Source organism: Myxocyprinus asiaticus, chromosome 16 (genome assembly GCF_019703515.2).
Source record: "Myxocyprinus asiaticus isolate MX2 ecotype Aquarium Trade chromosome 16, UBuf_Myxa_2, whole genome shotgun sequence".
Taxonomy (NCBI): Eukaryota; Metazoa; Chordata; class Actinopteri; order Cypriniformes; family Catostomidae; genus Myxocyprinus; species Myxocyprinus asiaticus.
Genome location: NC_059359.1, coordinates 36,022,393 through 36,040,678, shown reverse-complemented (window position 1 = coordinate 36,040,678; position 18,286 = coordinate 36,022,393). Strand labels below are relative to the sequence as shown.

Below are 18,286 nucleotides of genomic sequence, written 5' to 3'. Positions count from 1 at the left end.
TACTAAGGCAATGCAGTGAGTTCCCTCTGTGCACAAACAGCATGTTTGACCTAGATGTTACAGTTTTACTTTTTATCACTTTTTATGTGATTAAAACATATCGACATAAGTTATGCTTTTTTCTTGCAAGTCTCTATCACTGTATTATCTTTTCCTATTCAAATGAAAATATTTACTAAAGCTATTCAAACAAAATCTGAGTTGGATGACTTGTCACAAGTGCATGTGACTGTTTAGCTGTCGTGCTCAGTGTGTATCTCTGCTGGTGCTTATCACCTGCTCCTCAGATGACCCTTTTGTGATATCACCCCTGCAGCAACTATATACACACACACTCGACCTGCCAGAGATCTTATATCCACACCCATATTGCTCTGACCATCTCCTACCTGGACTCTGAGGAACACATTGTGTTCCTGAGCACACTCACGCACATGCACATAACAGCTTGGGCGTCCATGATTCATCTTTAATGTGCCAGTTATTTTCTCTGTTCACCCATCAAACAGCCTAATGCCTTTATTTTCTTTTTATAAACATTATTTTTATTTGTCAAACATAAAAGGAGATAAAATGCAAAAGTACAATAAATAAAACTAATATAAATTATAAGTAGTGCTAGAAAATATTAAATAAAATAACTAAAATGTGTAACCATTTAAATACAGCTTTAAACTTCAACTAGCTCTACACTTCCATGACACACAGTCTTCACAATTCAGAAAAGGATTTATGCAAGGCTCTTCCCTGCTCTGGGTGGTGTTACACAATTACAGAAGTTCAGGTGCATGCTATTTAGAATATCATCATAAACTGATCCGAGAAGCATTTTTAACACACCGTAGTAACTGATTGCTAATAGCCATTCCTACTTTAAACATTCTGTTCTGAAGGCAGAGAGAGGATTGAGAAAAAAAGAGGGAGATACACAGAACTTTTTGCAGAGAGGTTGTGTAGTGTAATGAAAGCAGTAGGACATCCATCCATCCATCCATCCCTTTAATGCTGTCTCATTCCAACTGACAGCTGAGTACTCCCTTAAGCACTCTTGCAAGTTTCTGGTCTGGCAGATCCAGTGTTGTCCAAGGCAGTGTTTGCAAAATCTCTCTGCTGTCTCTTAAAGGAACATGGAAGCATGTCCCTCCTCTATAGGTTTTATTTTATTTTATTTATTTTATATGAAAGTGTGGCATTTCTGCGGCATCAAGTCAAGTACCTTTTATTGTCATTTCAACCATATACAGTATAGTACAGCGTTCCTCCAGGACCATGGTGCTACATAAAAACAACATGAAACAACATAAAACAAACACAGAACCACATGAGACTACACAGAACTAAAAGACCTACACATTTCTACATATAATGCATGTGCAAACATGTGCAAACAGTACAAGACGGTACAATAATTGCTGAAACAGGACAATAGGCACAGTAAGAGACAGTGCAGTGTCGACCAGTACACAGTTCTAGTGTGAAAGTGTCAGATGAAATGGGTAGTTGAGGTGTTGAGGAGTCTGATGGCTTGGGGAAGAAACTGTTACACAGTTTGACATGAGGGCCGAATGCTTCAGTACCTTTTGCCAGACGGCAGGAAGGTGAAGAATTTGTGTGAGGGGTGCGTTGGGTCATCCACAATGCTGGTGGCTTTGCGGATGCAGCGTGTGGTGTACAGTGCATCCGGAAAGTATTCACAGCGCTTCACTTTTTCCACATTTTGTTATGTTACAGCCTTATTCCAAAATGGATTAAATTCATTATTTTCCTCAAAATTCTACAAACAATACCCCATGATGACAACATGAAAGAAGTTTGTTTGAAATCTTTGCAAATTTATTAAAAAAAAAAAAAATTTTTTTTTTTTTAAATCACATGTACACAAGTATTCACAGCCTTTGTCATGACACTCAAAATTGAGCTCAGGTGCATCCTGTTTCCACTGATCATCCTTGAGATGTTTCTACAACTTGATTGGAGTCCACCTGTGGTAAATTCAGTTGATTGGACATGATTTGGAAAGGCACACACCTGTCTATATAAGGTCCCACAGTTAACAGTGCATGTCAGAGCACAAACCAAGCCATGATGTCCAAGGAATTGTCTGTAGACCTCCGAGACAGGATTGTATCGAGGCACAGATCTGGGGAAGGGTACAGAAAAATTTCTGCAGCATTTAAGGTCCCAATGAGCACAGTGGCCTCCATCATCCGTAAATGGAAGAAGTTTGGAACCACCAGGACTCTTCCTAGAGCTGGCCGCCCAGCCAAACTGAGCGATTGGGGGAGAAGGGCCTTAGTCAGGGAGGTGACCAAGAGCCTGATGGTCACTCTGACAGAGCTCCAGTGTTTCTCTGTGGAGAGAGGAGAACCTTCCAGAAGAACAACCATCTCTGCAGCACTCCACCAATCAGCCCTTATGGTAGAGTGGCCAGACGGTAGCCACTTCTCAGTAAAAGGCACATGACAGCCTGCCTGGAGTTTGCCAAAAGGCACCTGAAGGACTCTCAGACCATGAGAAACAAAATTCTCTGGTCTCTTTGGCCTGAATGGCAAGCATCATGTCTGGAGGATACCAGGCACCGCTCATCACCTGGCCAATACCATCCCTACAGTGAAGCATGGTGGTGGCAGCATCATGGGAGAGCTGGGAGACTAGTCAGGATCGAGGGAAAGATGAATGCAGCAATGTACAGAGACATCCTTGATGAAAACCTGCTCCAGAGCACTCTGGACCTCAGACTGGGGCAAAGGTTCATCTTCCAACAGGACAACGACCCTAAGCACACTGCCAAGATAACAAAGGAGTGGCTACGGGACAACTCTGTGAATGTCCTTGAGTGGCCTAGCCAGAGCCCAGACTTGAACCTGATTGAACCTCTCTGGAGAGGTCTGAAAATGGCTGTGCACCGACGCTCCCCATCCAACCTGATGGAGCTTGAGAGGTCCTGCAAAGAAGAATGGGAGAAACTGCCCAAAAATAGGTGTGCCAAGCTTGTAGCACCATACTCAAAAAGACTTGAGGCTGTAATTGGTGCCAAAGGTGCTTCAACAAAGTATTGAGCAAAGGCTGTGAATACTGATGTACATGTGATTTCTTTTTTTTTTTTTTTTTTAATAAATTTGCAAAGATTTCAAACAAACTTCTTTCACGTTGTCATTATGGGGTATTGTTTGTAGAATTTTGAGGAAAATAATGAATTTAATCCATTTTGGAATAAGGCTGTAACATAACAAAATGTGGAAAAAGTGAAGCGCTGTGAATACTTTCCGGATGCACTGTAAATGTCTATGATGGAGGGAAGAGAGACCCCGATGATCTTCTCAGCTGTCCTTACGATCCTCTGCAGGGTCCAAACCAGGCAGCGATGCAGCTGCTCAGGATGCTCTCGATAGTCCCGCTGTAGAATTTGGTGAGGATGGGGGGGTGGGAGATTAGCTTTTCTCAGCTTTCACAGAAAGTAGAGATGCTGCTGGGCTTTGTTGAGGGAGCTGGTGTTGAGGGACCAGGTGAGGTTCTCCGCCAGGTGAACTCCAATGAATTTGGTGCTCTTGACGATCTTCACAGAGGAGCCGTCGATGTTCAGTGGAGAGTGGTCTCTCTGTGCTCTCCTGAAGTCAACATCCATCTCTTTTGTTTTGTCCACGTTCAGAGACAGATTGTTGGCTATGCACCAGTCCGTTAGCTGCTGCACTACTTCTCTGTATGCTGACTTGTCGTTCTTGCTGATGAGACCCACCACGGTCGTGTCATCGGCGAACTTGATGATGTGATTCGAGCTGAGTGAACAGCAGTTGACTGAGCACACAGCCCTGGGGGGCCCCAGTGCTCAGTGTGGTGGTGGTGGAGATGCTGCTCCCGATCTGGACTGACTGAGGTCTCCCAGTCAGGAAGTCCAGGATCCATTTTCAGTGGGAGGTGTTCAGGCCCAGCAGGTTCAGCTTTTCAATCAGGTGCTGAGGAATGATTGTGTTGAATGTTGAACTGAAGTCTATGAACAGCATTCTAACGTACTTTTAATTTTTGTCCAGGTGGGTGAGGGCCAGATGGTGGGTGGTGGCGATGGCATTGTCTGTTGATACACGAACTGCAGGGGGTTCAGTGAGGGGGGCAGCTGGGTCTTGATGTGCCTCATGACGAGCCTCTCGAAGCACTTCATGATGATGGGTGTGAGTGCAATAGGACGGTAGTCATTGAGGCAGGACACTGAAGACTTCTTCAGCATGGGGACGATGGTGGTGGCCTTGAAGCACGTTGGAACGACGACCCTGCTCAGGCAGATGTTGAAGATGTCAGTAAGTACATCCGCCAGCTGGTCTGCAGATCCTCTGAGCACTCTGCCAGGAAAGCCTTCCTTGAGTTGACTCTGCATAGAGTTTTCCTCACATCAGCCGTGGAAAGACATAGAAACTGGTTGTTGGGATGAGGGGTGGTCTTCGTTGCTGCCACGTCATTCTGCACCTCAAACAGAGCGTAGAAGTCGTTCAGCGCATCTGGAAGTGAGGCATCACTGTCACAGGCAGGTGATGTTGTCCTGTAATTGGTGATGGCCTGGATGCCCTGCCACATGCGCCAGGTGTTGCCGCTGTCCTAGAAGTGGCTGTGGATTCTTTGGGTGTGTGCGCGCATTGCCTCTCTGATGGCCCAGGACAGTTTGGCCCTTGCTGTTCTTTGGGCTGCCTTGTCGCCTTCTCTGAAGGTGGAGTCTCGGGTCCTCAGCAGTGCACGCACCTCCGCAGTCATCCACAGCTTCTGGTTGGAGCGTGATGGTCTTGGAGAGAGTGACGTCATCGATGCACTTGTTGATGTAGCTGTCCACTGATGCCATGTATTTCTCCAAGTTGGTGGAGTCGTCATCGGTGGCAGCCTCCCTGAACATGTGCCAGTCAGTGTGCTCAAAACAGTCCTGAAGAGCAGAGATGGCTCCTGCTGGCCAGGTTTTCACCTGTTTCAGAACCAGTTTGGAGCGTCTAACGAGTGGTCTGTATGCTGGTATTAGCATAACAAAGATGTGGTCTGAGTAGCCGAGGTGGGGGCGGGGCTCCGCATGGTACGCGCCGGGGATATTTGTGTAAACAAGATCCAGCGCATTTGCCCCTCGTTGCAAAGTCCACATGCTTATGGAATTTAGGAAACCTATTAGGAAACAATAATAATTTTTGCTATTTGGTTTGGTCATTTCTAGAAGATGGCAGCGCGGCAGTAGCAAGCATTGGCCGCTCCGGATCCAAAATGGTGCTATTTTTGTTTCTTAGCTAGATTTTTATGGCACATGGACATCGGAGCAACTGGTGTTCATGTCTACCATCGCCAGACACTACTAAAGTATAAGAATCATGCAACAACCAAGCTGCACAATGATCTGCTGGAGAAGTTATGTGATTTCGGCTTGCTGTGGGGACCAGGCCTCCAGTTCTCAGTGTCACATGATGCCGGTGGCCGGGGAGGGGACGTTGTAAGCGGTGTGCGAGGAAGCGGAAGCGTGATGAGGGCTAGGGTCCATGCTAGGCTAAAAACAAACCCTAGTCGGCCGGCTCTCCCGTCTATCCTGCTCAAATGTCTGCTCCCTGGACAATAAATTGGACTACATCTGACTCCAGCTGACTACGCGGCATGAGTTTAGAGACTGCTGCATCTTTGTTTTCAAGGAGACGTGGCTCAGCGACAGAGTTCCGGATGCAGCCATTCAGCTAGACTGGCTCGCCTCGTTTCGTGCTGACAGAAATGCAGCTCTGTGCAGTAAGGCTCGTGGTGGTGGCTTGTGTGTTTACATCAACACGGAATGGTGCAAGTACTCAGTGCTAGCTTCTAGTTACTGCTCATCGCTGGTGGAGTTTGTGACTGTTAGATGCAGATCATTTTATTTACTACGGGAATTCACAACTGTCCTCATAATCGGAGTGTACATTCCCCCCAGTGCTAATGCTAAGGAGGCACTCTGTGAACTGTATCGGGCTATTAGCAAACTGCAAAACATACACCCTGACGGACTGTTTATTGTCGGCGGAGATTTCAACCATGCGAACCTCAAGTCAGTGCTCCCTAAATATTTTTAATGCTCCTTATATCCCCATATAATATTGCTTAGCCAAACAGGTAGTCCCACCCCAAACGTATACCATTGGCTGAGCTAGAAGTTTTCATATTGGACCACTCAATCAAAAAACAATGTTTTGAAAGTGCCACAGAGCCACATTTTTTAAGAAGTCAATCTACAAATGGCTTACTTATACCTGTCTCTGCCTTGGTTGGGCAAAATTCTAAATTTAAGGGCACTTTCAGACCTGAACTTAATTAGCTATTCCAAAACAGGGGCTAAAATTGTTATAATGTTACATTTTCTCCTTATTTCAATTAACTTTAAGGAATTTCAAAATGGACCAAACTTTGTTGATAAAAGTTGCATGTGAGCAAACTGTCCCTTCATTGGTCAGAATGTATGTGTATAATGGCATAGGGGTGGATGATATACCAGTTAAAATAGTAGAAATGTGTCAACTGGTACAAATCTTTGAGCATCGTTTTTATTGCGGTTATGTAAAACAACGTCACGTGGTACAGAATGCACATTCCAGTCAGAGGTTGCGCTACAAATGAACATCTTTCACTTGGATGGACTAGAATTTGTATCCATTAATAGTTACTTTTGTGTTAGTTTGGCATTAAAAATTGCCTTTCCTTGGCTATGAGCTCTAGCTTTTTCTTCTCCATTTGTTGGTTTGTTGGTCTGCTGGGTCAGATTTTATTCTCACCAAATCGGACCAAGAATTCCTTGTCGAGGTGGTCTTAGATTGGTTGTTTTGGTGCAGATTCAAGTGCGATTGACATGTTCATATATGCCTAAATAAACTGAACTAAGGGAGAAAATACACCAGGTTCTAAAATAAATGGGGTGTGAAGACGCACCAAGAATTGGCTCCCTTTCAATTTATGATTTGGAATTTGAATTGAATTGGCCACGCCACAAGTGATGTTTAACTGGAATGAGAGGAAGAAAAAAATACTGAATTGCAACTGAAATAAACGGAAGAGTCACACAACAAAGTTTCTATTCATTTCCTGATATGTGGAATATATTTTTGTTTCTCGACTGGTTAAACATACCTCTATAAACTAATACTTTCAAACGTATTAACACAGCTTTCGAAACTAATTTTAATGTACTCATAATAAACTTGAATTAGAAAATTCCACAGTCCATTTAAAAACTACACATGCAGCAGATATGAATTTATTTATATTCAAATTATTGTCATGAATTTCTTTTTATTCAATTTTAACTTTACTCCATTAAATTCAAATTACAATTTTACATCCTTGCTACCTCAGTTTAAATGAAAATTCAGTAATTGAACTGGAATTTACAAGGCATTCTTAATTTAATTCTGAATGACACATTACAGGTGCATCTCAATAAATTAGAATGTCGTGGAAAAGTTCATTTATTTCAGTAATTCAGCTCAAATTGTGAAACTCGTGTATTAAATAAATTCAATGCACACAGACTGAAGTAGTTTAAGTCTTTGGTTCTTTTAATTGTGATGATTTTGGCTCACATTTGTGGCACTGCTGAGGTGGTATGGAAGCCCAGGTTTCTTTGACAGTGGCCGTCAGCTCATCTGCATTTTTTGGTCTCTTGTTTCTCATTTTCCTCTTGACAATACCCCTTAGATTCTCTATGGGGTTCAGGTCTGGTGAGTTTGCTGGCCAGTCAAGCACACCAACACCATGGTCATTTAACCAACTTTTGGTGCTTTTGGCAGTGTGGGCAGGTGCCAAATCCTGCTGGAAAATGAAATCAGCATCTTTAAAAAAGCTGGTCAGCAGAAGGAAGCATGAAGTGCTCCAAAATTTCTTGGTAAACGGGTGCAGTGACTTTGGTTTTCAAAAAACACAATGGACCAACACCAGCAGATGACATTGCACCCCAAATCATCACAGACTGTGGAAACTTAACACTGGACTTCAAGCAACTTGGGCTATGAGCTTCTCCACCCTTCCTCCAGACTCTAGGACCTTGGTTTCCAAATGAAATACAAAACTTGCTCTCATCTGAAAAGAGGACTTTGGACCACTGGGCAACAGTCCAGTTCTTCTTCTCCGTAGCCCAGGTAAGACGCCTCTGACGTTGTCTGTGGTTCAGGAGTGGCTTAACAAGAGGAATACGACAACTGTAGCCAAATTCCTTGACACGTCTGTGTGTGGTGGCTCTTGATGCCTTGACCCCAGCCTCAGTCCATTCCTTGTGAAGTTCACCCAAATTCTTGAATCGATTTTGCTTGACAATCCTCATAAGGCTGCGGTTCTCTCGGTTGGTTGTGCATCTTTTTCTTCCACACTTTTTCCTTCCACTCAACTTTCTGTTAACATGCTTGGATACAGCACTCTGTGAACAGCCAGCTTCTTTGGCAATGAATGTTTCTGGCTTACCCTCCTTGTGAAGGGTGTCAGTGATTGTCTTCTGGACAACTGTCAGATCAGCAGTCTTTCCCATGATTGTGTAGCCTAGTGAACCAAACTGAGAGACCATTTTGAAGGCTCAGGAAACCTTTGCAGGTGTTTTGAGTTGATTAGCTGATTGGCATGTCACCATATTCTAATTTTTTGAGATAGTGAATTGGTGGGTTTTTGTTAAATGTGAGCCAAAATCATCACAATTAAAAGAACCAAAGACTTAAACTACTTCAGTCTGTGTGCACTGAATTTATTTAATACACGAGTTTCACAATTTGAGTTGAATTACTGAAATAGATGAACTTTTCCATGACATTCTAATTTATTGAGATGCACCTGTATATTGTAAAATTATACACTTCATCCTCCTGTTCTTCACAGGCATAAAACTAGTACTGTATATATCGGGCTCTCAAAAATCTAGAATGTATATGCACTTCCAGATCTTGCTCATAAATGCTGTATAAAACACAAAGAAAATGAAAGATAATTGTATTATTTATTCCCTCATTCTTTAATTTTAATTTTTCTCACCCTCCCTCGCTTGTCCTATAGGTCTGTTTCTAAATAATTACACAAAGTATAACTGCATGCTACACTGCAGGACTGCTGTTAAACACACACACACACACACACACACACACACACACAGACACACAGAGAGACACACACACACACAGACAGAGACACAGACACACACAGAGACAGAGGATATTAGACCACAATATACTGTTAAACTGATGAATTGCAAAGTAATATATATGGATCATTCTCAGGAAACAATGGCATTTATTTATTGATTTTATTGATTTTATAATACTTTATAATTAAGGTTAATCTATTTTAATTAATTGTATTCCAAATAATTAATGTTTTATTTTTATAAACAAAAATCAAAACAAAGTTTATCAAATAAAGAGTCTATTAAATATTGTTACAATATAATAAGCTCAGCATCATGTTAACTATATTATTTGTAAGTAATGGGACGCATAGCACACAAATAGCACTGCTTCCTGGAAAAAGCCAATACACATTCTTTCCTTTTGAATTTGAAGGTCATAAATTCTGTACTTTTCTATGCTGTTCTACTCTGTTTTGAACTATTATATTCTACTGTATTCTATTCAGCAGATGGTCAATTTTGTGTAAATGTGTGTTTCTGTAAGCTGTCTGTAATTGTTTGTCATTATGTGTATCTGTATCTGTTGCAATGGCGAAATTATCTGTATCTGTACTCTGTCTATAATCGGATGTGGTCGTGGCTTAAACTGGAAGTGCGTCAAAACTTGCTAAATGAAAAGTCCATTTTAAATGTGACTCTATTCCATTTTATAGTTTCCATAAAACAATTATTTCTTCTTTTTATTATTATGTTTAATTATACTGTATTGTTTTTATTCTTTTTTCTTGCACAATAAATCTGATTATGTGTTGTCAACCATGGATTGCTCACCCTCATCGTCCTTGTTGTCAAAAAAAAAAAAAAAAAAACCTAAAAAAAAAAAAAATGTATATAATACAAAAATATTCTGTTTGAATCAGAAATAAACAACAACAGCATGAATTCTTAATGGCACAACAGTAGTACTGGGCAATATTGCTACAAAAATTTGGCTATGCCTAATTTACATTACTGAAATTTCATGGTGGTTTTACTCTCCTATTGTTTTAGGAAAATTAAATAGTATGTTATAAATACCACATAGTTTTTGGTACTGGAACCCAATGCTGTGACATTGTCAAGACCATAAAAAATAAAAAAAAAAAAAAAATAAAAAAAAAAATATATATATATAATATATATATATTATATAAAATTATTTTTATTTTTTGTTTTTGTATATAATTGTTTTAGAGAAATAACTATTTAAAAGAAACTGTTCCTTCCGTTGTCTTAACAGGTCAATTTTGACCCATATGGGAAGAACCATTTTTTTTAATTTTTTTTTTATTATACAGTTTTGAAGATGTAGTATGTTATTAAATAAGTTTACTAACATGCTTTTATATGATAGGATACAATGGGGCTAAAGGCCCCCCAATAGTAAAAGACCTATTGAATATAATTTTCATAAATCCCTGTAACACTGCAACAACTTGTTTGACATTAGTGGGAAGGAATTGATTTGTTGCAATGGCGCGATGGGAGAAAGGTGCCTCTGGTTGTTCCTTGCAGGGTATTCAGCCTTACAGGCTTATGTTTAGGATTAGGGTGGGGGCAGGGTTAGGGCATCTGCTGCCTCCCAGGAAAGAACTGAGGCCCCTTCCTGCTAGGGATGGGCATTTTGGTCATTTTGTCTACTTGAGTACTCGGACTAATTACTCGAGTACTCGTCGAGTACTCGAGGCAATTACATGTTCATAACTGTATATATAACATGTCTAACAAATGTCTATGGCTGCTGCATTGCGTCTTGTTGTTTCAGTGTATCGTCTATTCATTATTATGTCAGGTAATTGTCACTGGATTTCAAATTAAGTGAAAAGTCACATCATGCGTGATCACTATCGATCATCATTTTCATGATCGATTATTGCTGCCATGTCCGAGTACCCGAGACCTCGAGTACTCGTGCCCATCCCTACTTTGTACAATGAGCTTGCAATGGCCATGCAAATTGGGCCCAATTTGATGCTGGCAAAGGCAATAAAGATTCATTTGTGAAATAGGAATGTACTTAACCCTTGTGCGTCTATAAAAAAAAAAAAAAAGTTACTCAGAGGTCCTTAGAGGACAATAATGTCAAACATTAAAACGTCAAAAAACTCCCATAATAATAGTATATATTAATATTATTTTCCACTTTCAATTAGTGGATTTTAACCCTTTAAATGCCAGTTTATTTATATAATGCCTCTGTGTTTTTTTTTTTTTTTTTTTTATGGGGGGGGACCCTCCCCAAAAAATTAATTATTTTCCATATACAAAATGCTAAGGGGAATTTTTTTCCCCCATTATCACAGTCTGGGATATGTCAATGATTAGCAACAACTTTGATTTTGGTGCATTATTTTTTGTGCATTGTCAGATTAAAAAACAAAAAAACACTCAGGACCTTAAGAGGACAAAAATGTCTGCGTCAAATAAACTGCCATAAAAATATTATATATAAATATTATTTTCCACTTTCACTAACTTAGATTTTTTTAACCAACATCAGTCCTGATCATAACTACCAAATATTCATTAATTTTCAGGATTTTAACCCTTTAAATGCCAGTTTGTACACATAATGCCACTGTTATTTTTTTACACACACACACATACACACACATTTCTCAATACACACATACAAAACACGCTCACAATTTTAGCTGCATCATTTATTCAATTGGCCTGCAGTGCTCTATAATACAGCATACAGAAAATAGGGAAAAAGCATGTATTTGCTTCATAGGCTAAACATGAAAAAAAAAAAATGGTGCCATCTGGTGGAAAATATGGCACTGGGATCAAATATTGCAGTTTCATTGTAGACATTTTTGTCCTCAAGGTCCTGAGTGTAATTGTTTTGTGTACACAGTGCATTATAGATGCATTTTAGGAACTGAGGATGAAATATCAATATTCCCCCAAAAATACACACCTTTGGCTAAATTTATGCCATTGGCATTAACATAGCCAAAATGATCGAAAAAACTAAAATGAAAAAGACAAAAGTGTCCCTAAGGTTGCACAAGGGTTAAATTGTAACTCCAAAATGTACACTGTTGATTCTCTACAAGCAGATTGAATTAGAAATTGTTGTAATATAGTTAAGATATTATTAAAAATATATATATAATATTTTTTTTTTTAATTATGTTATTCCTTTTAATATTTAGTATATATAATCATTATACACTTTTGGATCACAATAAAACAGATTTGCGTTAATACCCTGTCTACACCGCAGCGGCGTAGAGAGGGTGTAAGGGGGGTCTTTAGAGCCATTGTACATTTATTAAGAATTTATGTATTTTAAATGGTTTTCAATACAGGTAAAAAATTACCCAAAGGACAAAGGAGGGTGCAGTTGCTTAAAACAAAAGGAGGGTTAATAATCACATATGGCCATATCACATATAACACAATATTGCTTAATTTTATATCACCAGCAAAATCATCATGATATCCCAGCCCTATACAGCCCTACACAAGGGTCTATGTTTATTCTTTGCATGTTACTTGTGTTCACTTTGTTTTAGAAAGGAATAGCCCTTATTGATCAAAACCATCACCCCTCCCTCAACTCACACGGTGTATGCTGTCTGCTTGAGGAGCGAGTGAGACACAGAGGCTTGTGTATCTCACTTGAAAGGTGTTTAACAAAGGCATTTCAAAATGTGGAAAATATATGTGATATAGAATCTTGGTCACTAATCTAGTTTCCATCCACTTTTCATGCTGTTTTGTTATCGAAAACGTGAAAATGCGTAAAAAAAATAAAAGTTTCCCAAATTTGCAGTCTTCTGCTTGTTTCCATTCAAATGGCCTTTTATCGATAAAAATGGTGTGTGATGACATCATGCTTAACACTGTCGTATAAGTTTTGGTTTATCGAAAACTAAATCCGTTTCCATACAGAAGTGTGTGTATATCGCTAATTGTGTTCCTTTTTGTCTCCCAGATGTCCCTAATTTTTTCTTTTTAAGTCTTTGTAAAATGGGGAGAGTATTGAGACAATTCATTGAAATTAGCCAGCTTACTGTCAGTTTAATTTCACAAATAAATGCAATCAAGTATAAGGACCATCCATCGATGTGTATATGCTGTGTGCACAGGTATTAAAGAAAAATAGAATTCTTCATTAGACAGTTCACATGGTGTTACACTTACTGATGCCACAGTATACTACCCCCAACTCAAACTTCATAATAACAGCGAAATACCACATTGTTTTTTCTTCATTACAGTGTATGTAGGGTAGCAGTATTCCCAGATAGCAGTGGTATTCGGCTGAACTCGGTGGTGAAGTGGCTCAGACTATGAGCCCAGGCAAGGGGCTGTTCAAACAGACGAAACACAACAGACTGGTGTAGGGCTTTACTGGTTGTTTAGATCAGTGTTACTATCAGAAATAATTAATAATTATTTCTTTAGTTATTAATTAATATTTAAATTAATTAATTTAATCTAACTCATTAAAACCTCATATGGGACTCCAGTAAATGTAGTGCACTATGTTTAGGAGCGGGTTTGGTTATTAGCAATAATTAATAATTATCAAAGGTAATTATTAATTATTAAAATCAATAGAACATTGATGAGAATCAAGGTTAGCTTTTTTTAATCCTTTAAATCAACAATTATCAAAGATAATCACCAATCAATAACATCGATGAAACATGAATTAAAATGAACACAAGCTCATTGATCCTTCAACTTCAACAATCATCAAAGATAATTATCAATTATCAAAAATCAACAGAATATTAATAAGGATTAATATTGCCGGGGCACCACCCTGGAATCAGGGACTAATAACCAGATAGTATAACAGTCTCAATATTAGAGTGTGTGAGAGAGTGTGTGTGTGTGTGTGTGTGTGTGTGTGTGTGTGTAAGGAGGGTATGTCCAGGGAAAAATGTGTATGAGAATGTTTGTGAGGGGTCATGCGCACGTGGGTGCGTGTGTGTGGTTAGTACGAGAGAGAGAGAGAGAATAAAGTGACGGCCCCAAAGCCAATTTCGCGATCGTGGGAGAGAAAGCAGCTGTTAGTTTATCACTCCGTCCCGTGTTCTTTGATTCTTTAATGGATAAACTGAGTGTGCCGGTCTCACGCGCGATGGCAGAAATGCACAACAGTCCAATGTGGTTGGACTACAACACAGCAAATCTCATTCGTGATAATTAATACCTTGAATATTAATCGCAATGAGCAGACACGGTGGTCCGTAAACTGTACAAGCAATAACCTTGATACACAAGAATAACACACTATTATATTCTATCTCTGCCCAGACATAAACCTCTTACTTGAATCGCATGAGGACACAGGTAGAATGTGTGTTCATACGTCCTTTAACTCCGACTCTGTTCCTTGAGGCTCGGGTGATGATGGGAGGCCGTTTCCTCGCTCTGTCGGCGGGCGGTACGGCTGCTGATTCTCGGCGGGCTGGTGGAGAAATCAGCGACGTCGACTTGATTGAAGATGGAAGAGAAATCTTTTATCTCTTCACTTCTGCAGGCAAACGGATGAAGATGCGGATTGCTCAGCGATCTCCTTCGGATCCATTAGAGTGTTCGGATGAACACAGAGTAATCTCAACTCGTCCAGCGAGATGGAGATTGTATGGCCACAGTTTCAAGTCGGACGTTACTTCCTTGTGCCACGAGGCTACACCTGAGAGCAGCGATGAGCTGTGTCTACACACAGTGAGCAAAGTTGCTGGAAGCAAATCCCGGAAGCATTTCAGAGGTATTTCTACTCCTGATGATGTCATGGTTGAGGGACGTTCCGTTGTGTGCCTCATCCAATAGGAGTTGAGAGTTCGATCCTTTAGTGAGCAAGGCTTCATGGGATTTGTAGTCTGTTTTGGACTCCCTTTGTTTGATTTTGGAGCGGTTTTTATCAGTAAGATTTATGACTTGGTATGTGGGTCTGAGTTAGGTTTTACGACTGTGTTAGGCCTGCCTTTGTCTTCTATCTGAATATATGAGGCCCAACACGGGAACCGAACGCGAGGATCTCGAGACAGACACACATTTCCAAGTTCTAGACGAACGTCATTGTTTCGCTTTGTTTTTGTTTATTCAGTGTCTCGTGCAGAAGTGCTGTTTTTTAGATGATGTGTCTAATTAAAAAGAATTTTAAAAAGCATCTTGAAACACCTGCTTTCTGTTAAACTGTATTTGTTGCACTGTGTCTAGCCTTTTATTGCACAAGAATAAGATCGATCTGAAGTCATCGTCAGTGCTTGGCACAAATCCCAAATTAGAATACAGTTTTAGCATTCGAATGTGCATTTTTTTCTTAAATTCAACAAATATTCAAAATTCAAATTTTAATTTGACAGCCCTAGAACTCAGCATTGGACAAATAGTTTCAATAGTTTATAGTTTTGAAAATAGTGTAGAACATTCTGAGAATGTCATTCAGCAGACTTTTTTTGTCTACAGAACAGGGTAAGGCTAATTTAAATTTGTGTAAAGAAAAGGCAATTATATAGGCCTAACATTATTTTTTCATTTGGTAATTTATTTTTTTCATTTAATGCTTTTTTCCTTTGGTAATTATTTAATTTAATACAGGGAATTTTGCCGGCATTTTTCGAAAGTAATCTAAACAACAATTTTATAGAATTGGGCTGTTAGTGTTCCAAAAATGCACACTTTTCTCCTAGTATTGTGTATTTATTTTTAATATAAAACATCTTTGTGCATAGAAGTGATATGTTTTTTTGTATTGTGGGCTAATTCCATGACTGCCATCTATTATTTTGAATGGTGTGGAAAAGCAACTTTAATAAATAAACGGATGGCTAACGCGATTAAATGAATAAATTAATTTAATGTTAATAAGTGGCCATTCATTTGTTCTCCGTGCACTTGTCGATGACAGGTGCATGATACAAGATATTTGTGTTGGCACTCCTGGAAGTGTCATGATGCAGTTGTGTTTGCAGCATCGGGTCTGTGCAGGTGTGCCGTTAAGACCAATCCATAACAGTGCGAGTAATGCTTCACATACAATAAATTGGCTTTCAAGGATGTATTCCTTATTGTCATGATTAAAACAGGCTAACAATTGGGGTAAATTCTCTCATGTGATACTATATTTTTGCGTTAATGCCAATTATCTTGCCAAAAAGTGTTTCCAAACCAGTTTTCGGGACATTTGAAGTATCGACATTCTTACACTAGACATCATGCTAGAGTTAAACGGAAAAATATTATGTCGACACTTGTGAAATTTTAGCGATAATTTGCATTTCCATCAGCTATATCTGTAAACTTTTATGCGCTGCACCTTTTGTCGCAAATAAACCATTGGATGGAAGCAGTTAATGTTACTCTTGACAAGCTCAGATTTCTGAGACGTGCACAATAAATGGAGACTGCAATGCAGCCATCCGATTTGAAATCACAGTGCACATTTTCATTCAGAAAGTTTATACTTCAGTCAAACTGGCTTCACAGACTCACTACCAGGTTGTCATTTTATATATGTTTATTTAAAATATCACTCTATCCCTGTGTTCATTGGATAATCAGTCTAAATGACTATTTTTTTCTATTATTTGTTAGAATGCATTATTCATTTTGAAATCGTTATTTGTGCCTTTCCGAATAAGGTATTCGGCTTCAGGCACATCCCTTATGCATATATCTCTAACTTGTAGCTCTTTTTTTGTTATAAACACAGGGTATTATGTCGATGGTGGTAAGTGGCCCATGTGTGGAGACCCGTCCCAGCACTCTGGGTCAGTCTCAATCTGTGATGAACATCTCCAGGATGTCCCCGAAAGTGGAGTTAAAGAAACGCAGGGCTCCAGCACCCCCACCAGCTCCCACACAGACAGTGCCACTGGCATCACAGGTTTGAGAAAGACACACACACATACATAGACATGCACACCATCATAACCAGCATTGGCTAATGATAGCAATGTGTCCCCTGTATGCATTTTTGCAGCGGCACTGCGCCACTGCTGAATTATGAGCGCCACTGTTAGGATTTCACATGGTTAATTTAATATTCTTGACGCAACATAACGCTTGCCAGCCACAGTCAGCTGTGTGCTTTTTACACTGCGAAAGGGATCCCACCACACACACACACACAAATTCATGCACTTACTCACAGTGACGTCACCGCATAATAACACGTGTCAAACTTGCTTCATTTCGAGTGGCCCGTGAGCTCATTTCTAAAATTTAGGATTGCAGAGGATCGCAACGTTTCACTGAACAATCAGTTAGCGCTTTCCTCGTGAATATTAATGAGCCTTCCTCTGTCATCTGTATGTTTGAGTGTATTTTGCTCGCTTCAAAAGTGGAATGAAACAGCGCTACATGGGTCAGTTTTCAACATGGCTTAATCATGAATAAAGCAGCACGAAGGCAGAGCAGGTGCGGAAATTCGTGGACTGGTCTCATCTGAACAGACTATTTTAAATGCGCTTGTGATGCAGTAAGATGTGTGGCGGGGATTGCGAAACCCGTTTGAATGCAGTACAGAATTGTCTGTTGCAAAACTCTCATGTCTCGGTGATAAATCTAGTTTAAAACAAACAGCCCCCACATTCTGAATGGCACTGACAATGAAAACAGGAGAAAACATAAATTAGAAGGCTTTTAAATTCTCAAATCACAACACTTATTATATTTTACCATAGATTTACTGCAGTAACACTAACTGTACTGTATTACCTATGGTAGTTGTGGCAGAAAAACTTTCTAAATGTAGTTAGACTGCTGTTTTTCATTACAAAAATGGCATAATTCTTTATATAGTAACCATAGTTACTAACCATGGTAGTGAGGAGCCATGCATGGTTTTATCTATGTTACCATGAACTATTACAAATATAATTGTTAGAACTATGGATACTATGGAAGAACTATGGTGTATTTTCATAATTATGGACCAAGCTATCGGTTTTCCATCTATGTAAAATCTGTACTCTTGTAATGCTCTCTGATTGTAGGAAAATGTAAGTTTTTTTGTTTGCTTTCAGAAATTCCAAGAGATGACTGTAGTTTAATCAGTAGGAGCCTGATGAAAGGAATCTGTAAAGAAGACCCAATTTATTTACACTCAGAATATTTCAATTTAGCCATATAAAATGAGGTGTTTATTTTTTCCACAGATGTTAATGTTGTTAATATCATAATTTTTTATCTGCA

The 18,286-nt window shown here is 39.5% G+C and overlaps 1 protein-coding gene across 10 annotated transcripts in view; it reads left to right on the top strand.

Annotated features, from left to right (window-relative positions):
• Window positions 1-18,286, top strand: part of cobl (cordon-bleu WH2 repeat protein) — a 175,276-nt gene that overhangs the window by 115,542 nt on the left and 41,448 nt on the right. For all 10 annotated transcript variants that reach the window (XM_051720112.1, XM_051720110.1, XM_051720108.1 and 7 more), the window contains one exon: window positions 16,803-16,976. In XM_051720112.1, coding sequence (XP_051576072.1) covers window positions 16,803-16,976 — 174 coding nt within the window. The remainder of the gene's footprint in view (window positions 1-16,802; window positions 16,977-18,286) is intronic.